Genomic DNA, 13,890 nt, shown 5'->3' on the forward strand with positions numbered 1-13,890 from the left:
GCTCTAGCGCCTTAAAAAACAAAAATATCAATAAAAGCAAAACGGTCCGACACAGATATTGAGATATTGACAATATTAATCTGTGTTGAAAAAATCATTGCTCTAGTTAGCATCAAAACCCACGGAGGAAACAGTCGAGTACGTTTGTATGGAGATATGACCACTCCTGTTGGCTCTTAATATGCAGATTTGGGGGCAAGTTGTTTATATCAAGAGGCCGCGGTTGTCGCCATAAATCTAAAATTGGTGATTAAATTTTATACAATGTGACCGGTAGATGAGATTGATCGATAAATAAAGTTAGACCAAGAAAAGTCTGCAGCGATTTTGATAGACCACACAGTGCAACTGTTATTTAATATCTACGTCATAATTTCATAGAATTTTGACGTTTGAAATAATACTTGCACTGCGTGGGCTATTAAAATCGCTGCTGACTTTTTTTGGTCTAACTTTATTTAAATTCTGACCTAATTGTCAACTTGAATGTCCAGTTTAGAGACTGGTCTTCTTTACAATCGAAGCAACAGGGATCACCGAGACGATTAAATTTTTACGTCCACACCACACAAAATAAATGAGAAATCTTATTTCCCCGTCTGGGTCGGCCTTATTTTGAGCCAAAATCACTGTTTCTTTGTTATCACCTACAACTTGTTACTCTAGCTGTAAGTTTTCCTAACAAATAAAATAAAATATTTATTTAATTACCTACAATATGTTTATCCAATATACTTGTATCTATAACTATAAAAATGCACAATTTTCGAAAGGCTACAAATATAATGACCACCAAAAAATACTTTCATACCCTAAATAAAAAAATCATGCTTACCAAAAAAAATTTCTGAACACCAAAAAAATAAGCCCTAAAATTACAAAAGTACCACCGCTTTAATTACGACTGCACTTCAAATTGTATTCGAATACCAAATATAATCAATGATTACCAAAAATCATTAATGATCACCAAATCTTGAAGACCAAATTAATGCAATATTTTCACCTAAATAAATCACTATGATTACCAAAAAATGTATACATATTACCAAATAAAGTAAAATGATGCCAAAATTACTAGCCCCTCCCGCTCAACCCCCCGTATCCCGCACCGCATACCTACCTAACCTAACCTACTTTTCTAGTACCTAGCATACTGAAATGCTACTACAAAAGTAGGTTAGGTTAGGTTTGAACTGCTATCAGTTAAATGGGCTAGGTTAGCACTGCGACTCTTACAGAAACGAAATGCTACTAGAAAAGTGGGTTAGGTTAGGTTTGAACTGCGACCCTTACAGAAAAGAAATGCTACTAGAAAAGTGGGTTAGGTTAGGTTTGAACTGCGACCCTTACAGAAACGAAATGCTACTAGAAAAGTGGGTCAGGTTAGGTTTGAACTGCGACCCTTACATAAACGAAATGCTACTAGAAAAGTTGGTTAGGTTAGGTTTGAACTGTGACCCATACAGAAACAATTGTGGTTACAATTTGGGGGTCATTTACTATTTTCGGGTTTACAATGATTATTTTGGAGTCATTTGCTTTAATAGGATAGCAAGATTTAAAAATTTGGTTATAATTTTACATTAAAATGGAGTTCTAATTTTGGTGGTCATTTACTATTTTTGGGTTTACATTGATTATTTTGGTGTCATTTTATTTAATAGGATAGCAAGATGTAAAAATTTGGTTACCAATTGACATTAAAATGGGGTTTGAAATTTGGTAATCATTTTCAATTTTTGGGTTAATAATGATTAGTTTGGTGTCATTTCCTTTAAAAGGATAGTAAAATGTAATAAAATTGGTAATCATTTCACATTAAACTGGTGTTATAATTTTGGTGATCATTCATTATTTTAGGGTGGTAAAGTAGATTTTTTTGGTAGTAAATTTTATTAAATCTGGTGATCAGTTAAATAGCAGCCTTTTCGAAATACCAAGTAACAATTGTAAAATAATTTAAATTACTTAAAGATACATTTTAACTGACCGCGCAACAATAGCGCCGCTAGCGGTGAATTCTCGCGATATTCTCTAATTCAAACTTCTTTGAAAATATCGATAAGAACAGCACTGGCCAAACTGTGGTATCATTTTGGGCGAGCTCGCTCCATCGTAGGCCACGTCTACGCCTCGGCTAGTCTGTGGCCATGAGTAAGCCCATTCATAATAAAAAAAATAATTGTGCACATTGACCTGTCAATTTAGTTCGCGAGATTCTGGAGGCAACCTTACGTTTTAGAAGGATACAAAAAGCTTCGTTTATATAAGGCATCACGAAACTGCCCTTAAGCTAGGGATAAAGACAGATGTGTGTGAGATCTTTCTGATGGACAAATCTATCAAATATCAATATTTGGCCACCGTTACGCACGGATGTGTCCGTGGGTCGAGCTCCGTAGTGCCGTAACTACACCGAGGCCCGTAGCGCGCATCGAGTGTGACATACGCTCGGTATCGATAGCTCTGTACTATACTCACGGCCTCTTGGTAAAATGGGGTCCTTCGAGCCAGGGCACTGTACCATTTTGCCCACTTTGCCAGCATACCCTCGTAACTCCCCGCGTACCTACTTGTGCAAGTACAAATTAAACTCGAATTTTGATAGAAATAAAGTTCGAGACTCAAAAGCACAAAAATTGTCCTGGGTGTTATGTACATGACTAGGTATATATGTATAGTTACGCCACTGGATTTCCGGCAATCGCATCTGTATATCCCCAGGCGGAGCCGCTCACTTAATAGACGTTGTGGAAGCGCAGGATGGCGCGGCCCCTGACCTCCGAGTGGCACAGCTTGCGGACCACCTCCTGCGCCTGCTCGGCCGGGAACACCGAGTGGGGGGGAGGGGCGATCTGGAAAAGGGGACTCATTTTTTTATAGAGATCTAAAATGAAAGCCAGGAAAAAAGGAAAAAGAAGCGATAGATAATCTTTAATAGAAAAAAAACCGGGCAAGTGCGAGTCGGACTCGCGCACGAAGGGTTCCGTACCATAATGCAAAAAACGGCCAAAAAAAAAAACGGTCACCCATCCAAGTACTGACCCCACCCGACGTTGCTTAACTTTGGTCAAAAAACACGTTTGTTGTATGGGAGCCCCACTTAAATCTTTATTTTATTTTGTCTTTAGTATTTGTTGTTTAACGGCAACAGAAATACATCGTCTGTGAAAATTTCAATTGTCTATATAGCTATCACGGTTCGTGAGATACAGCCTGGTGACAGACGGACGGACGGACGGACAGCGAAGTCTTAGTAATAGGGTCCCGTTTTACCCTTTGGGTACGGAACCCTAAAAATCGACTTCTCAAAATAGTTTGAAATGCCTTATAAATTATTGGCTGGTATTTAACTGATCACCAGATATAGTAATCCACTTGTTTTTCTGGTAGCATATTTCGTTTCTGTAAGGGTCGCAGTTCTAACCTAACCTAACCTTACCCACTTTTCTAGTAGCATTTCGTTTCTCTAAGGGTCGCAGTTCTATCCTAACCTAACCCACAAAATCGAAATCGCAAAACTATGTGTCGTTGAAGAGTTCTGATCTGATCATCATGAGCAGTTCTACTCGCTCGCGCAGCTGCTCCAGCGTGCCGTTGGGCTCCTCGGCCCTCTGTGAGTGGCCTCCCCCCTGACATTTACCTCCCCCCTGGCGACGAGCCCCACCAGCTCGCGCAGCTGCTCCAGCGTGCCGTTGGGCACGACCGCCACGTGCACGTGCAGCTCCTCGGCCTTCTTCGCGAACTTGGGCAGGAGCTTCTCGCCCACGTCCTCGGTCACTAGCACCACGCCGCCCTGGAAGGATACACTGAGTAAGTACACCGTATATAGCAACTATACTTTGCGTAGAATACCCCATTGCCCATTTCTATCCCCCGAAGCACCTCAGGGCCCGACGTCCTTGTGTATGACGATATTCATAAAGGAGTTTAAGGCACTGTAAGGAGCGGGAAACGGTGCCAAAGATCATCAGGCACTGCAGAACGCGAGGTGGTGCCGTAGTTCATGACGAGGTCGACGGGGCCGCCGCAAGCGGCTGTTGTCTCTCGGCTGCTCGCAGAGTTACTGACTAGAGCCACATGTACTGTGTAAAGGACATTACCGGCGCCAGGCACTGCAGTGAGCGGTGTAGTGAACGCGAGGTGGTGCCGTAGTTCATGACGAGGTCGACGGGGCCGCCGCACGCGTCTGTGGTGCGCTCGATCAGCTGTTTCTCGTATAGGTCCTCGTTCCATTGTACTACTTTTATTCTGAAAATAAATACATTTAACTAAATTTATTTAGTATTTCATAGAACGGTGGGTTTTTTTTTTGGAATACGAGTATATACGTATGGTTTTATTTATACATGTTTGTCAAATTTATTAAACTGTTGATAATGGTTTGTCACTATCCATCTTTTTGACATTTCTGTTTGTTAGAGAGAGACAAAAACAGAGGTCTGTAAAAGTGTGGGATGCTATGTTTTATGAAGAAGGGAAATATTACAACGTTTAGGAGGAAAAAAGCAGGAATATGCTATATTTTTTGAAACTTTTTATAGTGTCCGTCTAAGCTAACTTTGCATGTATGAAGTGATGACATTGTAGCTAGCTGGTGCCAGCTGACTTGTACCCACCATGGGGACGCTGACGTCGACGGCCACGCCCCGGCGTATACGACTCTACTATATTCAGTATTCTTTAATTAACATGTTCGTTCTCTGACTCACACTCCCCCGTCATATCGGTTTACCTACTTATTAACATGTAGTAGGAAATAAAATATATTCAAGTGAAATCAAGTGTTTGGAAGTTTAGTGATTCGTATTAATTAATTACCGCCCACCTACGGCACCCGAATATATAGTAAGGACAATAATCCTGTCAGTGATGATAGATCGATCCTAATGGAGCGTGGCACGACCATCCTCGACAACAGGCGTAGGCGAGTACTTGTTTACTATCCCATGCATGCCGCCTTGCGACCCGCAGTACTTAGGCACTTGTCCCACCAAGAGCGAGCGACGCGAGTAAAATAGCCCGTCGCACTCGAACACTCGCCTATAGCCGAGCGACAAAACTATTGGAGCTAACAATTCGCTTCTCCCCGCTCGCCCACTCGTTTCTAGTTTATCGTTCTACTCGCTTATCGCTCATCGTCGGCGGTGGGACAAGTGCCTTAGTGCCACAGGTTTGTGCCAGTTCTCGTTTGCCAAGGAGAGCGGCGCGGCGTCAGGTTGCTGTCTACTGCCACCGCATCGCGATGTATCTTACACTCGTTGTTAAGGAAATAATTCTTAAGATTGTACACCTCGCGGTTATGGAGGTCAGTGGCGTTTAGGAAGCTTTGACCTCTACACTTCCGTGAGATGTTATAAATTCTTGTTATTAATAAAATATTTATTATTAAACATACAATAATAACATTTGTAACAATAGAAATTAATAAAAAAATACTATAAATTAACTTAGAATTAAAAATTAATAATAAATTAGTACCTACCTAGAATATTTACAGTATAAAAACTTAACCCAATCATAACAGATATGCCCCGTCTAACAGTTCGGACTGCGGCAAGGACCCCATTACACTGGCGGCGTTACCTCTCTGTACCGCTATAGGGCGATTCGCTGAGAGAGGTACGCGCCAGCCCTACGGTCCCCTGTGGAATCGACCAGCCGCGCCGACAAAGCCTTCATGTCAGATGACCAAGGTCCCAGAGTCTCAACTGCGGGCGTCGCAAAAAAAAAAATGTATTTGTTTGATGTAGGTACAATCTCGTAACTGACGGATGTGGGGCAATTTGATTTAACGTTGTCCCCTACACTTCTTTTATCAAAAATGGGATTTTTTTATGTTACGAGGGTTGCACTGAAAATGTCGGGAATAGAGAAAACTGTCGCATCTAGACAGTCAATCTTTATTTTAATGCATACTTAAACTCAAACTGACCACGCATATAAATTTTCTTTTGAAAGTAATCATTCTGTAATGCACACGGCTCATAATCCCAAAGTCCTTTTTGTATGGCGATTTTGGGGCCTTAGTGGTTTTGTATGAAATTCGTAGAGTAGCCAACGGAATTGAAGTTTTTTTTACATATATCTATATATAAAAGATTTTTTTACTGTTGTCATATGAATATTTAGGAATGTCGAAATCTGCCGATATGCAACTTTTTTGGCAGTCTTTTTAATTAACAGCACAAATGCGATCTTAAATTTTGACGTCGCTTTGGAATGACATGCTTCTTTAAGATCACCCATGGGATAAAATGAAAGTGACTTTCATATATAATTTTAACTGCAAACGAGCGTACGATGAACTCTAGTTCATAAAAAAATAACAGAAGCCCATTGTAACTTTTATTTGTTCGCTGAGGGCATATTGAAAACCGTTTAAAAATGTGATCCGAAAAATCACTTGGCCAAAAATTCAAATAATGTTCGACATACAATTTTCAAATTGTCAGTAAATTTTAAATATAAATGACAACCAAATGGAATATACCTTAAAAGTTTTATAAAGAGTTACATTTTTATAAATTATATGCCTCATTCTATTATGTTATTTCTAAGTGTCCCATTCCCGAATATTTCAGTGCGACCCTCGTATTTCTACTCAGAATCACGAGCTCTTTCTATCCTAATAGGGACACATTTTTCCCAAGGTTTTTTTCCCATTCTGTTACCATTTTTTGATAGACTTTGTATGGCGGTTTCGGAATGGAAAGATCGAACAATGTATGGAAATCTTGGGACACTTTTTTTCTCAGCTTTAAAAAAAAGCTCATGATTGTGAGTAGAAATAACATTAAAAAATCCCAATTATGAAAAAAAGTGTAGGGGACAACTTTAAATAAAATGGGCCGGGTGTGACATATACGGTGAGCAGTAGTCGGACGCTCCGGTCTAGGGCATTCAGTTCAGTTAATAAAATGGGCCGGGTGTGACATATACGGTGAGCAGTAGTCGGACGCTCCGGTCTAGGGCATTCAGTTCAGTTAATAAAATGGGCCGGGTGTGACATATACGGTGAGCAGTAGTCGGACGCTCCGGTCTAGGGCATTCAGTTCAGTTAATAAAATGGGCCGGGTGTGACATATACGGTGAGCAGTAGTCGGACGCTCCGGTCTAGGGCATTCAGTTCAGTTAATAAAATGGGCCGGGTGTGACATATACGGTGAGCAGTAGTCGGACGCTCCGGTCTAGGGCATTCAGTTCAGTTAATAAAATGGGCCGGGTGTGACATATACGGTGAGCAGTAGTCGGACGCTCCGGTCTAGGGCATTCAGTTCAGTTAATAAAATGGGCCGGGTGTGACATATACGGTGAGCAGTAGTCGGACGCTCCGGTCTAGGGCATTCAGTTCAGTTAATAAAATGGGCCGGGTGTGACATATACAGTGAGCAGTAGTCGGACGCTCCGGTCTAGGGCATTCAGTTCAGTTAATAAAATGGGCCGGGTGTGACATATACGGTGAGCAGTAGTCGGACGCTCCGGTCTAGGGCATTCAGTTCAGTTAATAAAATGGGCCGGGTGTGACATATACGGTGAGCAGTAGTCGGACGCTCCGGTCTAGGGCATTCAGTTCAGTTAATAAAATGGGCCGGGTGTGACATATACGGTGAGCAGTAGTCGGACGCTCCGGTCTAGGGCATTCAGTTCAGTTAATAAAATGGGCCGGGTGTGACTAGTGATGTGCCGTTCCCGGGAAAATTCCCTTGGTGCGAAAATTCCCGGAAACGTTCCCGGGAAAATTTCCATATGAAGGGAAAGTAGGGGAATTTTGAAATGGCGCATAGATATACTATTTTATTATCAGAAATTCAGTCAACACTTAGCATCTTAAACTTTGAAAAAAAACATTATAAACTGTATCTCATTCGCCTACGTAAATTCCCTATACTCCCGGGAAATTTTCCCTTTCTTCCCGGGAAATTTCCCATTCTTCCTGGGAATTTTCCCATAGTTGCTGGGAATGATTACTCGGCCAAAATACATTTTTTTAAATAATACGCCATTATTCAACAAAATCAATACAAATCATCACTGTTTAATCAGGGTCAAAATAAGTTAGGTACTAATAAGAATGGTGGAGTTCCGTAAACTTTTTACCAAGAAACTCTTCTACATACGAGTGTTAAGGACGGGTTCTTGTGAATGTTTTTGCATTACATTATCAAAATATCCAATAAAATAATCTGTAGCCATAATTTTTTGGAGATTTTTTTTTTATATGTATCTATTTCTACGGAGAAAATTTCGAAATGATCTGACTTCGCATTCAGGTACATCGGGGGCTTAAAGTGATGCCATATATTTTTTTTGAAACATCTCAAGTGTCGAATGTTGTAAGCAAATCCACTTTCCAAGTGTTTTTTGGAAAGCCACTTTGCATTTTACGGTTTTTGGCTACTTTATTTTACTAAACGCAAACGCACTTGTCGTTACAGCTAGCTTTAATGAAAATTGTAATACACTTAATCTATTTCAATATTCCCCTGTTTGGGGAATATTCCCGGGAACACCGGGAAATTTCCCAGGAATTTCCCATATGGGAATATTCCTTGTTCCCGGGAAATTCCCACGGCACATCACTAGGTGTGACATATACGGTGAGCAGTAGTCGGACGCTCCGGTCTAGGGCATTCAGTTCAGTTAATAAAATGGGCCGGGTGTGACATATACGGTGAGCAGTAGTCGGACGCTCCGGTCTAGGGCATTCAGTTCAGTTAATAAAATGGGCCGGGTGTGACATATACGGTGAGCAGTAGTCGGACGCTCCGGTCTAGGGCATTCAGTTCAGTTAATAAAATGGGCCGGGTGTGACATATACGGTGAGCAGTAGTCGGACGCTCCGATCCAGGGCATTCAGTTCAGTTAATAAAATGGGCCGGGTGTGACATATACGGTGAGCAGTAGTCGGACGCTCCGATCCAGGGCATTCAGTTCAGTTAATAAAATGGGCCGGGTGTGACATATACGGTGAGCAGTAGTCGGACGCTCCGGTCTAGGGCATTCAGTTCAGTTAATAAAATGGGCCGGGTGTGACATATACGGTGAGCAGTAGTCGGACGCTCCGGTCTAGGGCATTCAGTTCAGTTAATAAAATGGGCCGGGTGTGACATATACGGTGAGCAGTAGTCGGACGCTCCGGTCTAGGGCATTCAGTTCAGTTAATAAAATGGGCCGGGTGTGACATATACGGTGAGCAGTAGTCGGACGCTCCGGTCTAGGGCATTCAGTTCAGTTAATAAAATGGGCCGGGTGTGACATATACGGTGAGCAGTAGTCGGACGCTCCGGTCTAGGGCATTCAGTTCAGTTAATAAAATGGGCCGGGTGTGACATATACGGTGAGCAGTAGTCGGACGCTCCGGTCTAGGGCATTCAGTTCAGTTAATAAAATGGGCCGGGTGTGACATATACGGTGAGCAGTAGTCGGACGCTCCGATCTAGGGCATTCAGTTCAGTTAATAAAATGGGCCGGGTGTGACATATACGGTGAGCAGTAGTCGGACGCTCCGATCTAGGGCATTCAGTTCAGTTAATAAAATGGGCCGGGTGTGACATATACGGTGAGCAGTAGTCGGACGCTCCGGTCTAGGGCATTCAGTTCAGTTAATAAAATGGGCCGGGTGTGACATATACGGTGAGCAGTAGGCGGATGCTCCGATCCAGGGCATTCAGTTCAGTTATTATATTTATAAGCTTTATTGTGTGATCTTTTGAGGGTAAAGTGTTTTCTTCGTCTTTTTGACTGTTCTTTGTTCGCAGCATCATTTCTATGATGTCATTAGCCTATTATTTCTTTGTCTCCTTGCAGGTTTAGTATATGATAGTATTGTGCTAATGAAAGAGGGGTGGGTAGTCTATTTTGCTGTGAGATATTTATTTATTTATTTAAACTTCATTGCACAAAGTATATACAAAAATGTACAAATTGCGGACTTAATGCCAAATGGCATTTTCTACCAGTCAACCATAGGGCCAAACAGACATCTACAATTGGTGCAGAGAGAGAAATATACTTATTCAGTGAATAAAAAAAGCAAACTATACATATAAACTACATAAATAAATAAAATATATATAAACTACTACATACATATTTATACAATACATACTATAAGTATAATAATGATGGATATTATTCGAACTCTTGTTTTAGCAAATGCTTACGCAACAACCGCTTAAAGATATTGTTGCGTTAGTTATGTGTTAGGCTGGTTGAGTTTTGTTTGCCTAGCAGACCTTTCTGTTTGGTTGTTTCATTTCTTGTTCTTATATTTAGCTAAAAGTTTAATGTATTTTAATTTGCAACGTTACAATCACTTCTTGATGCGTGGTCCACGGTAAAAAAGTTCAAGCGATGGCGTCGTATGCGCATTTTGGTATCTACCTACAATTAATAACATTTTATTTGTCATTGGCTTATAAAACGTTTATCATGCTGTATGAATGACACTTTTGTATAATGCTGTAAGTAAAAATATTAATAATACTACTTCGTATACATACTGTTGAATACTTTTTTTGTGCCGGTTGATCCATAAAAAAAGTATATTTAGAAAGTGGGATTAAATTGTTTATTTTAAAATTAATTTGGTTTCTGTATGGGAAAGTGTATGAAGCGGGACTAAAACGCCCAATGACCTTTGATCCGTGTACTTTTTGGTTTTTGATGAAAACGAAAATTTGCATACATAAATACGTCGAGTGACAATGTAATATTATAGTACCCGGCGATAAATAGTGCGCATTGCTTTTTAGAAGGGGAATATTGGAGACAACGAGAGAGAAAGAGACAACACTCCACGAAGCCGAAATTTCGATGTGCAATATTTATCGTCGGGTATCTTATGGTGCTGTCGAGAGTTGGTTTGATGATGGAGACGGGCGGTGTCTATGGGAATTTTGTGATGAAACGATGCCACGTAATTTTGTTTGGGGTTTTTAGAATAGCGGTCTCGGTGAGTGTTAGTTGTCCGTGGGAAAAAGTACGGGCGGCGGTGGGGGCTCGTGCGGAGGATGAGATTTTCGCCGGGAGGCCGTCGGCCGGGTCGCGCCCCCGGCGGCTCGGGGCCGGGCGGGGGCGGGGTCACCCCGCCCACACATCTTATTACTTTACCGCATATACAACTTTTTCTACAATCAACATCATTCAAAATAAAGATATATTCCAATTATAAACTAAACAGGCGTAATACACAAAAGCCCCCCAATGGCCAAGACCGGAATCGAACCAGCGTTTCCAACTTACATAGCCAACAGACCTCTAAAGACCATATACGGCCAATCAAAATACTATTAAACAAAAATAATTTAATTTTCACCACACCAGCCTATAAAGACTCAAAATTATCAAACGCGAATTTATTATTGTTTTCTTATATCTACCGATAGAATTGGCTTCTAAATAATGATTTTAATTAATAAACTACACATTTAATTTATAGTCAATTTTGAATCAATTTACTATAATTTTGTTTGATATTGTCCTTAAATTGATGCAATAATTTTGTATATTAAGAACGGGTCACTCACGTATTTTAAGTCAAGTGACCCGTTCTTATACTTAATAGCTGTCTGTATCTCACGGAAATCTTGTTATTAAACCAATTTTTCTCAAAAATGGACGGCAAAGTCGACTTTGCCGTCTAAAAAATAGGTCGCGAAGCGCTTAGTTTATGGTCAGTCAAAAATTAAAAAGTTAAAAACATTGCAATCTCGATTTTGGGACTGCAATGTTGCATACAAATTCCATTATTTGTCGAGTTCCAAACTTTTTAAAAGTTGAAATGGCCATATCAATTGAAGGCACAGGCCCATTAAACAGCCAAACAGATGATTAGTACCGCGACTATTTAGTTGTCTCAAATAGATTGGCGTATTTTCGGCAGAAAAATACACTTCTATTTTTTTATTAAAAAAATAAAAAGGCGGCAAGGGCTTTCTTCTGAAAATATATAGGTAACAACGTTGCTTTTGTAAAATATTTCTATGATATTTATAATTCTTGCACCATTTTTGAGAAAAGCACTATATATGACTCGACTGGAAGGCTACTTGCTGGGTTCGGATTCAATTAAACGGACTCCCAAGGTCGTCCGTTTAAAACGAATCCTCAGCCTGCAAGTAGCTACTTCCGAGCCTCGACAATAATGTACTATTATATGTTCGCTCGATAACAATAGTACATTACTGTCAAGACTCGGAAGTAGCTACTTGCGGACTGAAGATGCGTTTTAAACGGACAACCTTTAACCATAGTGCTTTTTTTTTTAAATGGTACAAAAAATATAACTATAATATAAATATTTCACAGAAGTAACGTTCTTACGTATATATTTTCACAAAAAAAAATAACTACAATAGGGGATACTACTGCAATGTTCTGCCGCCAGAGTGCAGCACTACCGACTCAGTAAATTCAGACTAACTTATACATACTCTGCCTTAAACTGTTTCTTAACAAATTTTCACAGACAATAAAACGTGACATTGATGCATAGAAGTGTATTTTTCTACCAAAAATACGCCAAGCTATTTGAGGCAGCTTAATAGTCGCAGTACCAACATTATAATAATTATTACTAATCATCCGTTTGACTGTTTAAGGTGGTTCTCCTTGCTCGATTTTCATACAACTTTCTTGGCACCCTAGCTCCTATTATATAGGGTTTCTTCACTTGTATATGTAATGTTTGGGTAGTATATATATTTCTGTCTTCGCAGAACGTAAAAAAATACTAGATTTTGATTAAAATTATTAAGAAAAAAGCCTTTGAATATTGGTAAAATTTTGCCTCATTGCTTGTTTGTGTGAGTGATGCTTATAGTATCGGTGTAATTCTAACATGGCGACTTCATTTGACAAGTAATCATTTTTAATTTGTCAAAGGTGTAACAGATGGCACTTTAAAACCGCAACACAGATTACCTGTGTATTTTGTTTTATTTTCACTCAATAGAGGGAGGTATATTTAATGCACAAAGCATGTTACGAGTATACCTACTCATTTAAGAATCTCCTTTCTGATATAATTTCATTCCCAGATTTAATATAACTTAATAATTATTATGATTATTACACAATAAAATACATTAATATATTTATAGAAAGGTCAGTCCAAACAATCATTCGCGTTACGGTCGTCCACCGAAAACCCTTGTGAATTCTGCTTTCGTTTCGGTAAATGTTCTCTGGAAAAGCCTATATTTATTGTAACAATGATTTTTAAACTAAAATACCTAGCTATATTTTTCTCAAAAATATATATAGTAGTGGACCCTATAATGGACGTGGAACCAGTTATGGGACAAAAAACCACAAATCCTCTAAAATAAGTATCTAAAAATAGTTTATAAACACTGTCTGTATATTATCATAAATATGAGTCTTAGAGCTGTTTCAATTTAAAGTTTCATTAAATTTGGTTATTTTTTAAGAAATTGGCGTCAACCCAAAAGTTGTCGTGTCACTGAAAAAAAATACCACTACGAATTCTTAACAACTTCGCTAAGAGAGGTGAGTTAATTTATTAAATTTTAATTAATTAATACTCGATGAAAACTAGAATGTGTTTTGTTAATTGCATTTACCATGAGATAATGTATACAACACACTATGTTGTGACTCCACAGATGTAAAAAAAATAGTGGTATTTGGCCCAATCCCATTATAGGAGCTGTAAAACTGCATGCCTCCTATAATGGGACAATTGACATTATAATGCTTGCCATGGCATAATTTCATGTTTAAACAATACAGAAGTAAAATGTAGTTACGAAATACGTCAACCAGGAGGTATTCTCGGACTTCGCATAAATTAATATCGTTTTTCCAAACTTTTATTTAACTTGCCCTGTTAGTTTGTGTGGGTCAAATTTTGGTAACTGA

General features: G+C 39.5%; 1 protein-coding gene across 1 annotated transcript in view; it reads right to left on the bottom strand.

Moving 5' to 3' along the window:
- Positions 1–1,034: 1,034 nt before the first annotated feature.
- The window catches only part of LOC134678969 (uncharacterized), a 58,539-nt gene continuing 45,683 nt past the window's right edge, over positions 1,035–13,890 (bottom strand). Inside the window, exons 7-9 of the mRNA XM_063537729.1 lie at positions 4,107–4,254; positions 3,647–3,799; positions 1,035–2,858 (exon numbers count right to left, since the gene is read on the bottom strand). Coding sequence (XP_063393799.1) covers positions 2,742–2,858; positions 3,647–3,799; positions 4,107–4,254 — 418 coding nt within the window. The 3' untranslated portion in view covers positions 1,035–2,741. The remainder of the gene's footprint in view (positions 2,859–3,646; positions 3,800–4,106; positions 4,255–13,890) is intronic.

The sequence above is a fragment of the Cydia fagiglandana genome, chromosome Z (genome assembly GCF_963556715.1).
Source record: "Cydia fagiglandana chromosome Z, ilCydFagi1.1, whole genome shotgun sequence".
In the NCBI taxonomy this organism is placed as follows: Eukaryota; Metazoa; Arthropoda; class Insecta; order Lepidoptera; family Tortricidae; genus Cydia; species Cydia fagiglandana.